Here is a 21,960-nt window from a genome sequence, read left to right as displayed (position 1 = left end):
AAGGACCGGACTTTCACTGGAGAAGTGACCCCCAGGAGTCCCTCGCCCTTGCCCAAGTGGAGGTTTCCCCGAGGAATCCCCCCCTTGCCTGCCTGCAGCGCTGAAGAGATCCCGAGATCTCTCATAGACTAACATTGAAAACCCGACGCTTGTTTCTACACTGCACCCGGCCGCCCCCGCGCTGCTGAGGGTGAAATTTCTGTGTGGACTTGTGTCCCCCCCGGTGCCCTACAAAACCCCCCTGGTCTGCCCTCCGAAGACGCGGGTACTTACCTGCAAGCAGACCGGAACCGGGGCACCCCCTTCTCTCCATTCTAGCCTATGTGTTTTGGGCACCACTTTGAACTCTGCACCTGACCGGCCCTGAGCTGCTGGTGTGGTGACTTTGGGGTTGCTCTGAACCCCCAACGGTGGGCTACCTTGGACCAAGAACTAAGCCCTGTAAGTGTCTTACTTACCTGGTTAACCTAACAAATACTTACCTCCCCTAGGAACTGTGAAAATTGCACTAAGTGTCCACTTTTAAAACAGCTATTTGTGAATAACTTGAAAAGTATACATGCAATTTTGATGATTTGAAGTTCCTAAAGTACTTACCTGCAATACCTTTCGAATGAGATATTACATGTAGAATTTGAACCTGTGGTTCTTAAAATAAACTAAGAAAAGATATTTTTCTATACAAAACCTATTGGCTGGATTTGTCTCTGAGTGTGTGTACCTCATTTATTGTCTATGTACAACAAATGCTTAACACTACTCCTTGGATAAGCCTACTGCTCGACCACACTACCACAAAATAGAGCATTAGTATTATCTATTTTTACCACTATTTTACCTCTAAGGGGAACCCTTGGACTCTGTGCATGCTATTCCTTACTTTGAAATAGCACATACAGAGCCAACTTCCTACACAGCCTGCTGCTGAGAGACGAGTTTCTGACCCCATGCAGTGAGAGCCTTTGTGCTCTCTGAGGACAGAAACAAAGCCTGCTCTGGGTGGAGGTGCTTCACACCTCCCCCCTGCAGGAACTGTAACACCTAGCAGTGAGCTTCAAAGGCTCAAGCTTCGTGTTACAATGCCCCAGGGCACTCCAGCTAGTGGAGATGCCGCCCCCTGGACCCAGCCCCCACTTTTGGCGGCAAGTCCAGGAGAGATAATGAGAAAAACAAGGAGGAGTCACTGGCCAGTCAGGACAGCCCCTAAGGTGTCCTGAGCTGAGGTGACTCTGACTTTTAGAAATCCTCCATCTTGTAGAAGGAGGATTCCCCCAATAGGAATAGGGATGTGCCCCCCTTCCCTCAGGGAGGAGGCACAAAGAGGGTGTACCCACCCTCAAGGACAGTAGCTATTGGCTACTGCCCTCCCAGACCTAAACACACCCCTAAATTCAGTATTTAGGGGCTCCCCAGAACCTAGGAAATCAGATTCCTGCAACTTACCGAAGAAGAAGACTGCTGAGCTGAAAACCCCTGCAGAAGAAGAAAGAAGACACCAACTGCTTTGGCCCCAGTCCTACCGGCCTGTCTCCTGCCTTCTAAAGAACCCTGCTCCAGCGACGCTTTCTCCAGGACCAGCGACCTCTGAATCCTCAGAGGACTGCCCTGCTTCAAGAGGAACAAGAAACTCCCGAGGACAGCAGACCTGTTCCAAAAAGACTGCGACTTTGTTACAGAGGTGCAGATTTAAAGACCCCTGCAATCCCCGCAAGAAGCGTGAGACTTGCAACACTGCACCCGGCGACCCCGACTCGACTGGTGGAGAAACAACACCTCAGGGAGGACCCTCTGGCGACTCCGAGACTGTGAGTAACCAAAGTTGTCCCCCCTGAGCCCCCACAGCGACGCCTGCAGAGGGGATCCCGAGGCCCCCCCTGACCGCGACTGCCTGACTCTAAAATCCCGACGGCTGGAAAAGACCCTGCACCCGCAGCCCCCAGCACCTGAAGGATCGGAACTTCAGTGCAGAAGTGACCCCCAGGAGGCCCTCTCCCTTGCCCAGGTGGTGGCTACCCCGAGGAGCCCCCCCCTTTCCTGCCTGCACCGCTGAAGAGACCCCATGGTCTCCCGTTGACTCCCATTGGAAACCCGACGCTAGTTTGCACACTGCACCCGGCCGCCCCCCTGCTGCTGAGGGTGTACTTTTTTGTGTGGACTTGTGTCCCCCCCGGTGCCCTACAAAACCCCCCTGGTCTGCCCTCCGAAGACGCGGGTACTTACCTGCTGGCAGACTGGAACCGGGGCACCCCTTTCTCTCCATTGAAGCGTATGCGTTTTGGGCACCACTTTGAACTCTGCACCTGACCGGCCCTGAGCTGCTGGTGTGGTGACTTTGGGGTTGCTCTGAACCCTCAACGGTGGGCTACCTTGGACCCCAATTTGAACCCCGTAGGTGGTTTACTTACCTGCAAGAACTAACAATACTTTACCTCCCCCAGGAACTGTGAAAATTGCACTGTGTCCACTTTTAAAACAGCTTATTGTGTTTTATGTAAAAAGTATATATGCTACTGTGATTATTCAAAGTTCCTAAAGTACTTACCTGCAATACCTTTCAAATGAGATATTACATGTAGAATTTGAACCTGTGGATCTTAAAATAAACTAAGAAAATATATTTTTCTATAACAAAACCTATTGGCCTGTGTAGGAAGTTGGCTCTGTATGTGCTATTTCAAAGTAAGGAATAGCATGCACAGAGTCCAAGGGTTCCCCATAGAGGTAAGATAGTGGCAAAAAGAGATAATACTAATGCTCTATTTTGTGGTAGTGTGGTCGAGCAGTAGGCTTATCAAAGGAGTAGTGTTAAGCATTTGTTGTACATACACATAGACAATAAATGAGGTACACACACTCAGAGACAAATCCAGCCAATAGGTTTTGTTATAGAAAAATATATTTTCTTAGTTTATTTTAAGAACCACAGGTTCAAATTTTACATGTAATAGCTCTTTTGAAAGGTATTGCAGGTAAGTACTCTAGGAACTTTGAATCATTACTTTAGCATGTATACTTTTCACATAAAACACAATAAGCTGTTTTAAAAGTGGACACTTAGTGCAATTTTCACAGTTCCTGGGGGAGGTAAGTTATTGTTAGTTTTTACAAGTAAATAAGTCACTTACAGATTTGAGATTTTGGTCCAAGGTAGCCCACCGTTGGGGGTTCAGAGCAACCCCAAAGTTATCACACCAGCAGTTCAGGGCCGGTCAGGTGCAAAGGTCAAAGAGGTGCCCAAAACACATAGGCTACAATGGAGAGAAGGGGGTGTCCCGGTTCCAGTCTGCCAGCAGGTAAATACCCGCGTCTTCGGAGGGCAGACCAGGGGGGTTTTGTAGGGCACCGGGGGGGACACAAAGTAGCACAGAAAGTACACCCTCAGCAGTGCGGGGAAGGCCGGGTGCAGTGTGCAAACACGCGTCGGGTTTCCTTCAGTTTTCAATGGGAGACCAAGGGGTCTCTTCAGCGATGCAGGCAGGCAAGGGGGGGGGCTCCTCGGGGTAGCCACCACCTGGGCAAGGGAGAGGGCCTCCTGGGGGTCACTCCTGCACAGAAGTTCCGTTTCTTTAGGGGCTGGGGGCTGTGGGTGCAGGGTCTTTTCCAGCCGTCGGGAAATGGAGTTCAGACAGTCGCGGTCAGGGGGAGCCTGGGGATTCCCTCTGCAGGCGTCGCTGTGGGGGCTCAGGGGGGACAACTTTGGTTACTCACAGTCGTAGAGTCGCCGGAGGGTCCTCCCTGAGTTGGTTGTTCTCCACCAGTCGAGTCGGGGTCGCCGGGTGCAGTGTTGCAAGTCTCACGCTTCTTGCGGGGAGTTGCAGGGGTCTTTAAATCTGCTCCTTGTAACAAAGTTGCAGTTCTCTTTGAGCAGTGCCGCTGTCCTCGGGAGTTTCTAGTCTTTCTTGAAGCTGGGCAGTCCTCAGAGGATTCAGAGGTCGCTGGTCCTTTGGAAAGCGTCGCTGGAGCAGGTTTCTTTGGAAGGCAGGAGACAGGCCGGTAAGTCTGGAGCCAAAGCAGTTGGTGTCTTCGGTTCTTCCTCTGCAGGGGTTTTTCAGCTCAGCAGTCCTTCTTCTTCAGGTAAGTTGCAGGAATCTAGTTTCTAGGTTCAGGGAGAGCCCTTAAATACTAAATTTAAGGGCGTGTTTAGGTCTGGGGGGTTAGTAGCCAATGGCTACTAGCCCTGAGGGTGAGTACACCCTCTTTGTGCCTCCTCCCAAGGGGAGGGGGTCACATCCCTAATCCTATTGGGGGAATCCTCCATCTGCAAGATGGAGGATTTCTAAAAGTTAGAGTCACTTCAGCTCAGGACACCTTAGGGGCTGTCCTGACTGGCCAGTGACTCCTCCTTGTTGCTTTCTTTGTTTCCTCCAGCCTTGCCGCCAAAAGTGGGGTCCGTGGCCGGAGGGGGCGGGCAACTCCACTAAGCTGGAGTGTCCTGCGGTGCTGTGACAAAGGGGTGAGCCTTTGAGGCTCACCGCCAGGTGTTACAGCTCCTGCCTGGGGGAGGTGTTAGCATCTCCACCCAGTGCAGGCTTTGTTACTGGCCTCAGAGTGACAAAGGCACTCTCCCCATGGGGCCAGCAACATGTCTCTAGTGTGGCAGGCTGCTGGAACCAGTCAGCCTACACAGATAGTCGGTTAAGTTTCAGGGGGCACCTCTAAGGTGCCCTCTGTGGTGTGTTTTACAATAAAATGTACACTGGCATCAGTGTGCATTTATTGTGCTGAGAAGTTTGATACCAAACTTCCCAGTTTTCAGTGTAGCCATTATGGTGCTGTGGAGTTCCTGTAAAACAGACTCCCAGACCATATACTCTTATGGCTACCCTGTACTTACAATGTCTAAGGTTTTGCTTAGACACTGTAGGGGCACAGTGCTCATGCACTGGTACCCTCACCTATGGTGTAGTGCACCCTGCCTTAGGGCTGTAAGGCCTGCTAGAGGGGTGTCTTACCTATACTGCATAGGCAGTGAGAGGCTGGCATGGCACCCTGAGGGGAGTGCCATGTCGACTTACTCATTTTGTTCTCACTAGCACACACAAGCTGGTAAGCAGTGTGTCTGTGCTGAGTGAGGGGTCTCTAGGGTGGCATAATATATGCTGCAGCCCTTAGAGACCTTCCCTGGCATCAGGGCCCTTGGTACCAGAGGTACCAGTTACAAGGGACTTATCTGGATGCCAGGGTGTGCCAATTGTGGAATCAAAAGTACAGGTTAGGGAAAGAACACTGGTGCTGGGGCCTGGTTAGCAGACCTCAGCACACTTTCAATTCAAAACATAGCATCAGCAAAGGCAAAAAGTCAGGGGGTAACCATGCCAAGGAGGCATTTCCGTACAGCCTGGATTTGTCTCTGAGTGTGTGTTCCTCATTTATTGCGTGTGTGTATGTACAACAAATGCTTAACACTACTCCTTTGATAAGCCTACTGCTCGACCACACTACCACAAAATAGAGCATTAGTATTATCTCTTTTTGCCACTATCTTACCTCTAACGGGAACCCTTGGACTCTGTGCATGCTATTCCTTACTTTGAAATAGCACATACAGAGCCAACTTCCTACAGTTACATTCTGAAATTGAACGCTAAGCTAAGGTGGAAACTCAAACGCAGACCTCTGCTTGCTAAGTTGTGTTAAGAACATGACGTAACCCCTTTTCAAGTAGAAGCTTTATTTCAGTTTTCTTTGAGCTCAGAGCACAGCAGAGCATACTTGAATGCCCTAGTTCAGACACACCCACTGTCTTCAGTCAAACTAAAGAGCTGAAAAACAATATTCAGGAAGATGTTTGTGAACTTGTGGAATAAAATAAGATTGGGACCTCCTTTGCTCCACGGAGGACTAAATGTGCAGTTATATTGTACTTTTTAAATATTGCTAACGGAAGCAATAACTACATTTGAAGTTGCCTGCAGACCATGTTATTTAACAAACCATGGTTGTATCACCCAATATCCCACCTCCCTGTCCGTGGTCCACAAAGGCAGACCAAACTGTGACTTCCTCTTAAACAGCAAAGAATCTTCACATCTACTTGGGTGCTAACCTCTCCGTGATGGACCAAACAATGTTGTTAAGTTGTTAAATGTTACTTCCGTCCCTTCTAAACTTCGACACACACTGCCCCTTTATAAGTCTTGCACAACAGCTTCTACATAGTCTTTGCATCCAGCAATGTCACACTAATGGTAGGTTGTGCTCTATAAAAACAATAACAGTGATATACATGGCTTAAGCATGCACAAAAGTCAGCTGCCAGACTTTTATTTTTCATTGAAACATGAAATCACATCACCCCACATTACATCCACTACTTTACCTATAATTTTTTTAGAACAGCATTCAGGAAACTAAGCATAATGCTAAAGGCAATTCATAAAATAGGATCCAGATTCCTAAAATCCAGACATCAGCTGACATGCCACCGTTTGCTCATGGTTACACACTTCTGATTTTCACACTTCTGGCCTAATTCTCTCAAATTATCTTGAAGCATGTCATCACCACCCATGGACAGCATGTTTGCTTGAAAACAGGAAAACCATAGGCTGTTACAGAACCAAACTGGAGCAATCTGACTTGTCACTGATTCACACCTCCAATTCACTATTGTTAGCCTCACTCTGAATTAGTCAGGCCACCAATCAAATGAAGTTTGGCATCACAGTCACAGTGCAGGCCTGAACAGGAAAGATGACAAGCCATAATGCAAAGTGAATTTTTTCAAGTTGCCGTTGTGCAAAACACATACCATAGCGAAATTCTAGACAACTAATCCCATGTAAAGGAGGTAACGCATGTATTTTTATATGGGTAGAAAGATGTGCGACCTTTTCCATTATCCACCCGGGTCTCATAAGAGGATCACATAAAGTCTATCAATTTGTAAATTCTGTATGCCTTTATTAATCTCATGTTCGAGCCAAAACAAACAATGGGGGTATCTTCCAGGTCAAAACACATGTGAACATACTGTAACTAAGACAGCCTCTGACAATCGAACATTAGGTAATGAAAGTAGTACACCATATGCCAGAAAGCTCTAGCAAAACCCATCTTGTCTGCATCTCCACTGAACACACCATAAAGACAACTAGATATACTAAAAAAATTATCACAGCATGAAAGGGCTATGTTGAATACAGGTAGACAGTAAACAACTCTCATTCACAACTTGCAAGAACATGCTCAAAAGATAATCCGACACTTTCATGCAGCATGAAAATGCAATTTAGGTAATAGGGAAATAGTCTTGAACAATACTAAGCACCCAGAACATGCACAACATCCTGCGAGTACTTGATAGAGGAGCAATCCCTCACTGGGATGCATGCTACAGCAGTCCGAACTTGCAGACTACATTAGCACTTGAAGCCAAGCAAATAATACAGTGCTTAGGTTACACAGAGGGCATCGTTTTACTTGATTGATTCAATAAACAAATTAACTGAACATTTTTCACCACCTTTAAGCAACAGTACATGTTTAGCATTAGATACATTCAGCTTTTCTACAAAACCAGCAATGTGACCTCCTGTACTCCACACCACTACTCAGTTTAACCCTACTTGCCATGAAATGGAAAATCACATTCCTACGGTGCTGCAAGAGTCACCTTTCACTTACTCTGACAAAACTAACAAAAGGCACTACAGAAATGGTTCAGACTAACAAAAAACATAACACAGTCGCCAATGTTCTATAAAAAAGGGCTTCCAGTCCTCTTAAGCAATATTCATAATGATCAGAACACACACAAGATACTGCTGAACAAAATCTGGTCTGTGGGAAAGCGCTCCACAGCCAACAGTAAAAGACTGTACTGGATGGCAATTCCGCGCTCTCAATAATTCAAATTATTTCTACAGTGTATAGGTTAAAGGTAACATTTGTTCATGCATAGTTACAGAATAAGAAAGAACGTAAGTAAATCATTGTAATACTTGAACAAGGTTACTAACCAGGCAATGGTCACAGTGTTTTCCTGTAACAAGACGTTTGCAGAAGCAGTTTCCACTTTCTGAATCACATGGATTCCCCCCAGGAGCTGTTCCCAAGGGATTGCACTCGCAAGCTTACAAAGGCAGAGAAAAGGCATTATTAGGTCATAAATGATTCTACTTATTATGCCATACAATGGTTTTTAATATATACAACGACTAATTCTAGGTACATATCCTTTTATTTTAGGGTATGCTCCTTTTCAAGATACATGCATATGAAAGACATACTACTTCCAAGTAATTTGTTTTCTGCTATCCACAGGACATTGAATTCTTTCTGCGACAACTCCTTCCATGCCCCTTGATACCATACTTCTAAATAACCCTTCCAACATTATTCCTGGTCTACCTCTAGCTGCCAGGCCAACCAGGAAGCAGCCATTGAAATTCAATACTGTTTCAGCACCATCCCTACTCTTGCAGAACCCCAACTTCTTCTCCCTTCTATAGCACAATCCGGGTATGCAACCACTTCATATTCATCCTCTATTCCACTCAGTTGGACAAATTCCCTCTACCTTGCTCTGTCTTATAGTAAACTTGGACTCCGCTAAATTACTTTTCAAAACTTGTGCTTGCTGGAAAGTCAGGGTTGGTGTTTTGGCAAAGAACCCCAGATCTCCTAAGGTTTCCCTCCCGAAATTAATTTGAGTACATCATCTTCATCGCCTGCATGTTACCACATGCTCTTTGTTGATCTCACCTATGGTTGTCTATTATCAATCCTCTATCATCTTTCATAATGGCCATTGATTTCAACTTTAACAAAAATAATAATTCTCAAAAGCTACTGACGTAATGTGCTGCTTTTGAACTACACACTTAGGAGCACCCACTCTTTGACCATTCATTCCAATAGCAAACCTCTGAATATTTTACTCTTCTCCACCACCTCCTGCCACTCCCTTCCAGCACTTGATCCCATGCCTTGCAATTTCCCCCTCATCCGCATGCCCATCTCTGTGCCATAGTCACAGTTTACCACATCTCACTGCCTTATCCCTGGTTTTTCATAGATCTGCCCCCTCTTATCTCACCTTCTTGAACAATCCCTAGCAGACTCTTTAAAATCAATCCACAGAGCCAACCTCTCCACTTTAAATGTTTTCTATGCTAACCAAAACTTCACATCCACCAGCCCCCTCTCAGCCATGGATGCCTTCATCCATCTTTTTCTGCATGCCTCATATCTACAAAATTGAAAAAACCACCATGTTTGAAGGCCCTACTCTATAAAAGCGGTAACTACATCACCTCAGCCCTCAACCAGATGTAATCTCTAGACTTCGAAACACTCAAATGCTGTCTTTACTACCCCAGCATCTAACTAAATATACTCTTCTTCTAACCTCTTACAAAACTCACACTAATAAAGCTTTTAGCCAGTTCATTCTCTCTGGAATAACAAGCTATCCATAGCCAGCTATGTTGTATTGGCACGTCTTTTTCTACTCATGTCAACCTCTTGACTTTCATATCACCCTTCCCTTTACAACCCTTTGTTCATGGTGCAATAACCATCCAGCATCACCTTTGACTCATTTATTTGCTTTATGAGAACCATTGCCAAGCAAACAATGTCACCTGTGTCCCTTCCTTAAGTTAAAGACACCATAGCAAACCCCACTATTCCCTCTAATTACTGCATAGTCGCTCTTCTCACATTCATGAGTAGAGCTGTGTAAGATCTCACAAGTCTGGCCCAATCTATAAATATCTATTTATGCTTACTGTCTCAGAAACAGTTCTCTCACCCATCTTAGATTTTGTCACACTACTGCTTATTTAAGACTGTACAGCTTTTCTTTTTTAGATTAAATTACAACAATACAAATGATGCACTTAATAAAAATATTTTAATCTGCCTTGCAATACTCAAAACAAATATACATTGTACTTACATTGACATCCATGTGGGTTGTCAGCGCTCAGTTCGTAGAACCCTTCCCTGCATTGGTCACAGCGCTCTCCTTCCACATTATATTTACAACGGCACTGTCCAGCAATCAGACCAACAGAAAAGTCAGAATAACCATCACAAATTCCTCCATTCAGGGAACCAGAAGGATCACAGTCACACCCTACAAAAAATACAAATATTATGTACTTGCCCATCATCAAGTGTGGAAACAGGTATTTACAAAATGTGACGGCAGACATTCACAATTTACTGTGAGTTGTTTGGTTCAAATGGATGCAACAGTCACATACATTTTTACTGAACAAGGAAGATCATTGTGCTCTCCCTTTGCACAATGCAGGAAGTGAGTGGTGGTCATAGGTACAATGAGCCTCCAGGGCCAAGACTGTCCAATCCAAAAACACAGTCTATAAGATGTAAGTTTACCACGAGCGCTTGCTGCACCTCTCTTGCTGATCTATCAGCCGTTCTTTGTTCGGCAGACTAACTTTACCATCCACCTGTCTCCGCACCACACAGCTTGCATTGGTATCTTAATAAACATGTAGACACTCAGGATATGCCTGAACATAGAGCCCAATGACTGCCCAGAAAATGTGGCTATAAGCAAATCTACCCACTGTCTATGGTCACACGAGGTTCACAACAACTGACATAGCTGAATGACCAGCTCATTCTCTCATAGTTTTTACTGTGGCTACATTCTGCTTCAAGTCAACAAAAGACAGGCACACCTATAATCCCACTGTGAGTCCCAGGAGATTAAAGCACATGGCTCATTTGACTTAACTCCTGGATCACTTTCTTGTGGTACTGAATGCAACAGCCACACTGAAGTTCAAACAAGACACTTGTTAGGCCCACATACAATATGTTCTTGGAAAGAAAATATAAGTGCATACAACTTTCTCATAGACCACTCTAATCATCCTGCTTCTTATCGGACTCGAATTTCTCTGACCTTGTCTTCAGACCCGTCTCCAAAACAATTGTTCAGCACTTTTCCCTCCTCTATAACTGTACATAAAACATGGGCAGTGACTGATCTAGAAATGAAAGCAAGGTTCCCTCCTGCTGTAAAGCAAGCTCTCCTCCTTTCCTGTTTTAGTTTCATACTGGGATTTGCTTTGTTAGCTCCCAAAAAGAGAACATTTCCCTCGAACAGTAGAAGAGCTGATTGCATAGTAGCATCTACAGACACATACCTTTGGTAGCCTATGACCAAGGGGTTCTATTCGAAATGCCGCCCTACTCACAAATGGTGGAATAGTTATTCAGTCATGCAGTTGCTCAATGAAAGCTAACAAGTCTATTACATAACTACAGCCATCAGGAGTGCAAACTGCAATCCAAAAATCGGCATCCCCTTGAGCTACCACAATCTCAAAAGAGCGCAGACCCACAATTACATACCTACAGGCACTATCCTGGTCCCATTTTCCAGAATAGACAATTTTAAAGACTGGATTGGGTTTGTCTAATCGCACAAACACTCAAAATTAAGTTAGGTGCTCAATTATGGTACAAAAAGCCACTAAAAATGTTTGTGAACACCCAAAAAGCTATTATATTTTTCATGCTTCACCTCCAAATCCATTCCTCAGTACTTTAATGTTTCAAACTAGAATGTGACTAATAAAAACCCAGCCATCTGGTGGATTTTCTGGCAGTGAGTCATGCGCACCAACTAGTATCTGAATTGGGCTCGGTCTTGGAGGACACAGATTACTTTCTTTTTTTACATACCTTGCTTTTCCATCATGTGCAAAAATGTCTGTAAATTGAACCGAGAATGTCTGTTGGCAAAATATATTTAACACAGCACACCACTCTAGATTCACAGGGCTCCCAATATGCTTGTTTAACTCTCAAGTACTAGATTGGCTTTGGATATGAAAAAGAATAATGAATGTAAGTGGCGTCCCTTGTTTTTAACTGGGGTGAAAATATACTTACGTTCACAGATGTTAGGATCACGAATATCTTTATCTGGGTTCTGATAGTAGAAGGGTTTGCACTTTTCACAGTTGTGCCCCATTGTGTTATGTTGGCATTCATCACAAACGCCACCACTCTTATTTCCCGTCGATATGTAAACAGCCATATCAAAGTGGCATTTGACGGCATGATTGTTGCAGTTGCATTCTATCAAGAAAAAAAGGTTGGTTAATTAATTACCTTGTAAGTCCTGATCTGCATGCTGTAAGATTCTGAAGTATTTCAGGAAGTCCACCAGAACGGGTAAACAGGTAATTAAAGTAATGCCAAGTTTCTTCAAACAGGGCAAATGGAGACAGTGGTCTTCAAAAATCAACAGGTCAGATCTAACACATTTCAGTTTTTTAACTGAATGAGTAATACAGACCAACAACATGTTAGGGGGCTTCAACTTACTTTTACAAGCGTTACTACTGCGTCCTTCAGCTGGCCTCCAAGGCATATCATGGTAAAAGTCCATACACTGCTCACAATTCAAACCTTGGGTATGGTGTCTGCACATGCAGTGTCCATGTACCTTGATTAAAACAGAAGTAGAGGATAATAAAATGAAATATCTTTTTATAAAATAATCATTACCTCATCTAGCAGGAAATACATATGCACACATTGCTGTACTGTTTAACTCATTTCAAAATGTCAAAACATTTTTCTTTATATCCCCCGACTTGTCAGCATCTTACTTACCCTGTGGTGTCCGGGGTTACATTAGATGAATTTATGTAGGGTGCCCTGTGCCATAAGACTGGCCTTGCAACTCTAATGTGGTCAGATGCCTCTTACTTTTGTTTTAAGGATGGATTCTAAAATGTTAGAATCTGGTTGTGTATAATAGCTGTAATATCAGAAATGCGCCGCGTGCTTCCTTTTTGTTGTGTTTGTCTTTGGTAATTGACCATGCAGAATTCTAAAAGGTCTATTTCTTTGGAATTCCAGAAGGAATCTAGATGCATCTGATCTGAAACCCCAAACAGTTGTCAGTAACTTAGCGTATTGTGTCATCACTGAATACAGAACACTTTGCTGAACTTCCAGTGACAGCTTCAGAATGGACACTGATCTGGGTGAGGGTGATAAGGGGGAGGCAGATGGTGTGGAAGGAAAGAGGGAGGTGAGAAGTGAAGGGAATTAAGAATTAAGTTGGTCCAAGGAGGTGAAGTCAAAAAAGGCGTCAAAGAACTGTTCTTCTGTCCTATGTACAACCAACGTATTATCCAACAAGGGAGTTCAGTGAAAAGAAATCAAACACTTGAAAGGAAGACCTGCGAGTCTGTAACACATTCCTTAAACAACACAGCATACCTCAAATTGAAGATTTTCAAGATCTCATTCTGTGCATAATACCACTATCTGTTTGTTGGATCCGGACGTGTTAGAGTACAAATCTTTTTCCTACTTTGGTGGATGCGGACATCGGCGGAGCTTGAATAGGACATTGACCATAAGCAAACAATGCCTGCTTTGTTTACCACCACTGTGGATTCTTTTGTTTTTCTTTGCCTTTGTCTCCCTTCCACAAAGTTCCCTAAATGTGGAGCCAGGAGGGCTGCATGTAAGTGTAGCAGAACATCAAGCTGCAAAACAATTATTAATGTAGGTCCAGTAATGGCTGTAGAATCGGGTCTTACTTTGAACCAGAAACTAAACTTCGTGGACCCCTGGGTTTATCTCCTCTTAGGGAACTCTCTCTATTTCTTTTTATTTGTAGCATTTGGTGTACTTCCAGGTGTAGTACCTGTTCGTAATCCTTTTGGTAGGTTTGTTCTTTTTGGTGGCATGGGGGGTGGTGGCTTCAGGAATTCTATACAATATACATGTCTTATAATGTTGAGCAGCCATTTGTCTGGTGTTAATGGACTCCAAGGTGCTTAGGAAGTCATTGATCTTCCCCCTACAGGTGTTGTGTGTGCTGGGAAGTAAATTGGTGAATCACTGACTAGGGGTAGCTCCACCAGTGGTGTTGCCTCTGTCCTTTCCTGTCATGAGAAAAGGGGACGGGGTCTTGTGTTTGCGGTCAGAGATGGGTGTTGAAAAACCATTCCTGTGTCTGGAGTATAGGGTGTTATTCCCTGCTCTTTCCTGTCTGAGCCTCCAACACTCTAAATCGGAGTTCCTGAAAACAAGTTGGGCCCCCATCGACTTTGGATTTGACTTTTTCATAGACACTAGTGATAGCAGATGCTTTGCCACACACGTCTTCTTGGCATAGTACATGTTACTGTCTTCTTGCTGTAGCTGAGGAGTCTAGAGCAGATTATAAACCCAAATTGTGATATTATTGCCCCTCCTCTACAAATGCTTTTGCTCCCTTCTGATATTTCTTCTGGAAGGTGGGATAGAAGATCTTTCATGTGTTCTCACTTCTGATAGGAATGCCTATTTTGGAGAGCACATCAGTTTGTGATACACCTTTGGGTAGCTCTTTCTTTACATCTTCCTCCCCACTGCATCCAGTTTCTTACTGAGCTTGTCTGAAGGGGCTCCCTTGGAATCCAGTGATATTGATCCCTTTCTGGTTGTATACATAATGAGCAAGACGGTTGCCATATGAGAACGTAAATATTTAGGATCTTATGAGTGTGCCTTATACCACTCAATTTGTGGCATAACAATCAAGGGGCATGCTGGTTTACTAAAAACCGCCCTTCCTTGTTGCAGTATACTTGGAAGCATAGGCGAGCATTGGTATTTCCTATGCAGAAGGAAAAAAGTATTTAAAATGAGCTGGTATCCTCCTTTTCCACCTCCATCTGCACCCTAAAAGCCTTTGCTGCTCTTTTTACCACCCGAGATCATATGAAGGTGAGAGTTTAGACGTATGTGTGTCAATCACTTCTTGAGTGGCAGTCTGTTTCTTAAAAGTTTTTGTATGGTCGTCTATATTATCTAATCATCTTCAAGTGACTTAAACCTAACTTTCCCCATGTCCTGGTGTGTATGGACAAATTCTTCCTCATCCAAGTCAATATCTAACTAAACTTCCTGGGGTGTCTGTGGGTCTTAAGTGTTTTTTATCTCATGTTTTTTGCTTCCTTGTGGTGCTCCCCAGGGCTCTTCGTTCAGCCCTACACTTTTTAACATTTATATGTCATCTTTGACTGTGCTGATTTGCTCATTTGGCTTTACGCCAAGGGCTTATGCTGATGACATAGACCTTCTGGTGTCAATCAGTGACGACATGGATGAAACGGCACATTTTTATCAATGTTGGGCTATTATAATGCCTTATATCTGGGCATTCAGAAGCACTCTTTAAATAAACTGAAGAGTGTACAAAATGCAGCGGCACCACTCTTGAAAAAAAAGTCCAACTTTTTTTTTTATCAGTGGCCGATGCATTGCAGGAGATGCATTGGCTTCCTGTATGAAAAAGAGTTGTGTTCAAAGCTCTACGTATAGTAATTCCTACTTGGCAAAAGTCCAGCCTATTTTGTAAAACGCTGTACTTGGTATATTCCAAGAAAATCTCTCAGTTCATCATCTTCTAGGTCTCTTAATGTTATGAGATTTAGAAAGTGATGCTGGGAAGGTAGAGGCTTTTTTCATATCTCATCTCTAATCTGGAATAAGCTACCTTTTAATTAACAAGTCAGTCTAATCAGTTCGGTTTTAGAAAGCTTCTTAAAACATGGTTGCTTTCCTCTTCTTAATTCTTCTGTTAGATTTAGCAGTCGGGCTCCATTTCTCTGTATCCTCTTTCTTGTATCTGCAGTTCTAGAGCCAATGCACCGCTTGGTATTTGCAAGCTTTACAAGAAATATCAACAATGAGGATGGCATAGCCATTTATGACTATGAGACTTTTCCACCTTAGTGGTGCCAATGTTTCATTCTCCTTTTGATCATCCTCAGAGCCAAAGTCATTCGACAGATTCTTACTGGTGGCTCTTCTTTGTAGGTAGGAATGGGGGGGATTTTGAGTTCCTTTCACTGCATCCTTCTTAAGGCAATAAAGGGCTAAATTTTATTGTGCTTGATTTTTTTGCTAGAAGGTTTGGCTTCAGCATCTTAAGCGGCAGCTGAGATGTCTTGTCTTTTGATGGTACCTGTTTTTTTTTGTTTTGGGGCACTGCATTCTCAGAAACCTTTTATAGGAGCAGAACTTTTGAAGAGTTTCCTAGAGGTCCAGGTGTTCTCCCTAAGCCTCCTCAATCTTGACATCATCATCATCATTAGATCCCACCCACTGATCACGTATTTCTCTTCTGCTTTTGAGGTCATGAAAGCTCTGCCATATCTGTTGCTGCTGAGTTGGCAAGTAAAACCTTGTCTGTGTACTAGAGTCTTGGCCCTCAGGCTGTTGGTCCCTCTGCAGACAAAACAAATACTGGATATTCTTCGTGAAGGGTGAACTTCCTCTGGCAGACTGGGGGAATTTAACAGCATGCTCACACTCTAAAATGGCTTTAGGAAACACCAGTGCTCATACGCTAGAATGGCATTAGGTAACTTCCGGGACCCTTATTATATTAATAGTCATTCTCTGACCATATCGAAGTACTTCCTGAAAAATCCCCCCAAAAATCTTAATCTTGAGTCAAAATCAGATGTCCTTCAAAGTTTTCAGCATTCCCTTGAGTAATCTTGAGGAGCCTTCAGTGGCTTCCTTGAAAGTGCTCTCAATGCACCTAACTACTCAACATCAGTCATGTCATGGGACTTTGTGGGCTTACGGTAGAGGTCATACCCAGACTCTGCCTATGTTGACACTAACCAAGTAGGAAATTTTTTTTTTGCCTAAAACGTCCAGACTAAATCACTAGTTAGGGGACTTCCGGACAGCAGGTGAATGTAGAAGAGTCTTGATGTTGCAAAACAGGAATTTTTATAACTTCCACCCACATTTGTTACCTCACAGAAAATGGGTTACAGTAAGTAAAGACACCTTTGGAAATGCTAATTAGGGGCATACACACTTGGTAGGCAGGGCTGCATTTTTAAGAGTCTCTCCAAGATTTTCATAGTTTGAACATCAACATGCATTAGAGCCTCATTTAGGCAGGGTGTGGTCCAGGATGAGAACTTTACCTTCTACCTTAACTATCAGGAACTTTGCTCTTGTAGCTTGAGATTTTCCTCAAATGGAGTGGTGAAAGGGAGTACCGTCAGGCTAAAATGGTATACTGTCTTTTTGGTCATATGTTCTTTGAAATGCCATTATAAATGGTGTGTGGGTTATAGGTAGACTGTAAGTGGGTGCTGTGGCCAGCAGTATACCCATAACCTGGCCAAGGCTTTCAGACATGTCCTGTTACAAACTAAGGTGAGAGGGAGCCAGGCCCAAGCATCATTCATTCCATCTCCAACCACCAACAAAGAGCAGCATAAGAGGCTGCAGGGCCAGCATCTAAACAGAAAACCTGCTGGACCCTAGTCAGAATGTGGGCTCATATTCTCTAGTTCTTTTCACTACTAAAGTCCATTTGGTGTTCTGGATGGCCTCTTAAAGAATTGCTTTGTACTTGTTCTTCTTGAACTACAAAGCTTCAACAATGTGAAATCGTGACTTCTAACCTGAGAGCATGTGACACAGTTAATTTTGAGGCTATTAGTGTGGTACTACAAACACATCTAAGCCGTATCAAGCAGCGCTTTTAGAGATGAGGAACTCCTATGCATCATTACACTGCCATTTTTGGCATGCTATACTGTTTAGGTCTGTTTTTTTAGAAACCTAAAGAGCAGGGAGATGTTCTGTTATAATACATGTCAATGTGCAACCAGGAAGGTAGACTACATATAGGTGCAACGAAGTGTGCAACCTGTTATACGAGTCCCGTAAGCTAAGTGTTAGCTCCAAAATATACATTACTTCATAGAAGTGCATTCCAAGCATCTCCTTATTTCACTGCATTCCACTGAATGTCTAAACTACACAAGCGTGGAACAGTCACTAAAAGGCCAAGGTCTTGAGAAATACCTTGACAATTACAAAAGACCACACATTACCACTTTATAGAATTTCAAATGAAACAGGTTTAAAATCTGAAAAATGAAACTAAGTCCCAGTATGTGTGGGCTGCTAGCTTAAAAACCAGGACCAGGAAAACGTCAACCTCATATTAAGGGGATATGTCAAACTAGAGGCTGTGCCAACTGTTGAGCATTCATTTTATTTAGGGGGTTCTCATGTGTTGCCTTCTTGCCTGTGATTGGTACGAGGATTCTATGTCCTAGTTGTTTTTCAGTTCAGTTCCACAAGTTCATATTGCACAGGAGTTGTGCTCTAGTGCTTAGTTTGAGAGCTGTTAAGTTGGGCACATGGCACTACCCAGACATCATAAGCCAACAACAAATGTTTAGGTGTCCACCCCCTCTGTGAATGCTAATCACTTTGGTAAACCTTTGCAGAACATGTATGTGGGAAGGGCTGCTAAGTTCAAATAGTATAATTTAACCACCTCAACACACTGCACCATAAGCGCAGAAATAATCTTCAGCCCAAGCTAGAAGATGCTTTAAAGTTATGTGAAGTTTTACACCCCTTCACTAAGGTAGAAAATACAGGTTGCTCCTTATTTGCTGAATGCTTCTGTGAAATGCAGGCTTTATTTTGCCAGCTTTGCATATTTTCCCCTTTACTGTCCATAAAGATATGCATACTGCCACAGAACAAGGTAAGAAACGAAGTGTTATTTAGAGCAGAACAAGTCAGCAGGACGTTAGTCGCAGGCGCTATTTGGAAGCTGTTATTATGTAAATAGTTCATGAAAACAAATCACCAGTAGAAACCGCAAGGGGATAACATGGTGAATTAATTTAGAAGACCTGCCTAGGACCCATGAAGGGAAGTAATTAGCATTTCCGATATCGTTATAGAAAGGCTCAATGAGCCTTTGAGCAAATTAACACCTAAAAAAACACTGTAGTTGTTGGTGGTATGTAAATGTCCTTTCCTGTCTGTTCGCCAGACAAAGTCTGTGTAGTGATGTCCCTCACAGCAGGCCAGTCTCCAGCCTGGTGCATGCACAAAGAGGTGTGAGGTCCCTGTTTTCGCCTATGATCTAGAAAGACAAAAGACTGGACCTTACTGTAGTCCAACCCTCCCTTTACAACTCACTAGCGAGTGGTGCTTCAGGACATTTATTACGCAACCCCTTGCTAACCAGGACTTCATTTAATTTCTAAAGGGAGCCCAGTCATCGTCGCCTCATATAGGTCTCTGGATCTCCACAACAGTAATGAAGGTAATAAAGTTCTGCTCTCTGGGTAAGTTGTATGTGCTACAACCAAGGGGCATCCAAATGATCCTGCTTTCATAATTATTATCATGATCCACACAGGAGGATGAACTTCCTCAGAAATCCACTCAGCAGTTACAGAATCTCCTTACCATTATTAGCACTATTTGCACATATATCTTCTCTTTCTTATGATAAGGTTACTGTTTCCTCCGAGCACAGCCAAAAGCGTTTGATATTTCCTAGTATATGCATCCAGCTATTGCTTTATGCTTTACAACCCCTGTGCTGATCAACTGATTTTGCTGGACCAGTGGTCTAGCAGGAGCATGGAGTAGATAGGCTGTTCGCCGGATTCTAAAAATCAGAAGTACCTAATATATCACTGTCTTTACATACAAATTATGTTGATTCTTCTACAGTCTTGAATCCTAAGAAACCTCATTATTTCTAAATTCAGTATGAAAAATGATCTTTACGTAAAACCTCTGATTGTCACCACTCCTTTTTTCTTTCAAATGGCAATCTCTTTCTATCCTCCGCACCAGTCCCTCTCTCAACTCAACCTTCTCATAGTCATATGTATGTTCTATAATATATTTCAGAAAATTGCCCACAAATCATATCAAAGGTCAGAAACTCTCCTTCGTTTAAAGTCATAACCCTGCAATCTATCATTAGCTAACATCTTCAAAGTCATCTAATCTACTAACCCCAACAACCATGTGCATAAACTCACATAACCCCCTCGCCCCACTGATAAACACACCTAACTCCTCTTAAGGTATGCTAGCACAAGGACACCAGAATGAATGAATGGAATGGAGTCCTAAGAACACAAGACTCCTCCCAATAACTAACTATAACTAATAACCATGAACTACCAACCTTGGGTTCAGGAGCAGCACGTAGCCCATCACAAAACTCTTCAGTACCTATACATGCTATGTAAATGGGATTACAAATACAATTTCAAAATGTGGAATAGAGAGATCATTTACCATGCCTTCCACGTCAGCGTATCCATTCACAGGTGCGCATTCACTGGCATGGCCATAACAGAAGCAGTTACCACGAACCACCATATCATAAATGGCGTAGTAGTATTTCTCTTTGATCTCTAGGCGGGAATCCAAGAGGTCATCTCCCAGGGTGTGCAATTTTGTAAACTTGATTCTCAAGTTAGTGATTTTCAATAGATCTGAGGAGGTAAAAACAGGTAAATTACTCGTGCATTTTTTCACACTAACATACATTTAATTCCAGTGCAAACATATTTAAGTTTTATCCGAGAAATTTAGTTGGAAAGAGCCAAAGCAATCCTTCCAGTCATACACCATTTGGAATGCTTGTGCTCTTTATTTCTATAATCTTCAAGTGCAGACATTTGGAAGCTCGTAAATCGGTGTCTTTGCCTCTAATTTCAAACTTGCGTTTATTAGTTTAGCTCCTTTTAAATGCTTTATATTCCAGAAATAGGGCTTTGAAAATGTTTCTACATTAGAAATACCACATTGCACTCAAAGTTATTGCAGAAACGCAAGAGCAGATGTTGTGTACTGAGACCATCAGGTATCTGGTTCTACCGAATGATAACTAATCCTTTTCTAACAAATATTAATTTGAATGGTCACAAATTGTATTCTTTCAGTTAGCAAATGTAATGCTTTATTTTTCATACAAAATTAAGTTTGGCTCTCAGAAACCTCGTTTTTTTTGTAGGGGTGAGCAAGACAAATATTGACACCATTCAAAACAGTTGTTGCTTTAGCAAGCAATAATGTGTAGGTTGGCTATAGAAATCGTAAATAAAGAAAATTGCCACAAATTTTCCAGTTTAAAAAAAAGTTGCCCGATACATACACACAGAATGCAATTTGTTGGTTAAACATAGGTTCAAAATGCAAAAGCAGTAAGTCTCAACAAGACATATTTGTTCCATTGCAGTGGTAATATGCAACCAACTGTGCTGGAAATGCCCACAAAACTAATAGCTAGTTGTATTTTTTTTAAATTGCGATTCCCTGCGAATCGCAATTAGGGAATGTAGGAAGTTGGCTCTGTATGTGCTATTTCAAAGTAAGGAATAGCATGCACAGAGTCCAAGGGTTCCCCTTAGAGGTAAAATAGTGGTAAAAAGAGATAATACTAATGCTCTATTTTGTGGTAGTGTGGTCGAGCAGTAGGCTTATCCAAGGAGTAGTGTTAAGCATTTGTTGTACATACACATAGACAATAAATGAGGTACACACACTCAGAGACAAATCCAGCCAATAGGTTTTTATATAGAAAAAATATCTTTTCTTAGTTTATTTTAAGAACCACAGGTTCAAATTCTACATGTAATATCTCATTCGAAAGGTATTGCAGGTAAGTACTTTAGGAACTTCAAATCATCAAAATTGCATGTATACTTTTCGAGTTATTCACAAATAGCTGTTTTAAAAGTGGACACTTAGTGCAATTTTCACAGTTCCTAGGGGAGGTAAGTATTTGTTAGGTTAACCAGGTAAGTAAGACACTTACAGGGCTTAGTTCTTGGTCCAAGGTAGCCCACCGTTGGGGGTTCAGAGCAACCCCAAAGTCACCACACCAGCAGCTCAGGGCCGGTCAGATGCAGAGTTCAAAGTGGTGCCCAAAACACAGGCTAGAATGGAGAGAAGGGGGTGCCCCGGTTCCGGTCTGCTTGCAGGTAAGTACCCGCGTCTTCGGAGGGCAGACCAGGGGGGTTTTGTAGGGCACCGGGGGGGACACAAGCCCACACAGAAATTTCACCCTCAGCGGCGCGGGGGCGGCCGGGTGCAGTGTAGAAACAAGCGTCGGGTTCGCAATGTTAGTCTATGAGAGATCTCGGGATC

General features: G+C 43.1%; 1 protein-coding gene across 2 annotated transcripts in view; it reads right to left on the bottom strand.

Moving 5' to 3' along the window:
• Positions 1-21,960, bottom strand: part of LAMB1 (laminin subunit beta 1) — a 728,031-nt gene that overhangs the window by 450,407 nt on the left and 255,664 nt on the right. For both annotated transcript variants that reach the window (XM_069229822.1, XM_069229821.1), the window contains 5 exons: positions 20,104-20,303; positions 12,319-12,439; positions 11,881-12,069; positions 9,905-10,084; positions 7,962-8,074 (listed from right to left, as the gene is read on the bottom strand). In XM_069229822.1, coding sequence (XP_069085923.1) covers positions 7,962-8,074; positions 9,905-10,084; positions 11,881-12,069; positions 12,319-12,439; positions 20,104-20,303 — 803 coding nt within the window. The remainder of the gene's footprint in view (positions 1-7,961; positions 8,075-9,904; positions 10,085-11,880; positions 12,070-12,318; positions 12,440-20,103; positions 20,304-21,960) is intronic.

The sequence above is a fragment of the Pleurodeles waltl genome, chromosome 4_1, assembly GCF_031143425.1.
Source record: "Pleurodeles waltl isolate 20211129_DDA chromosome 4_1, aPleWal1.hap1.20221129, whole genome shotgun sequence".
NCBI lineage: Eukaryota > Metazoa > Chordata > Amphibia > Caudata > Salamandridae > Pleurodeles > Pleurodeles waltl.
This window is presented reverse-complemented; position numbering and strand designations above follow the sequence as displayed.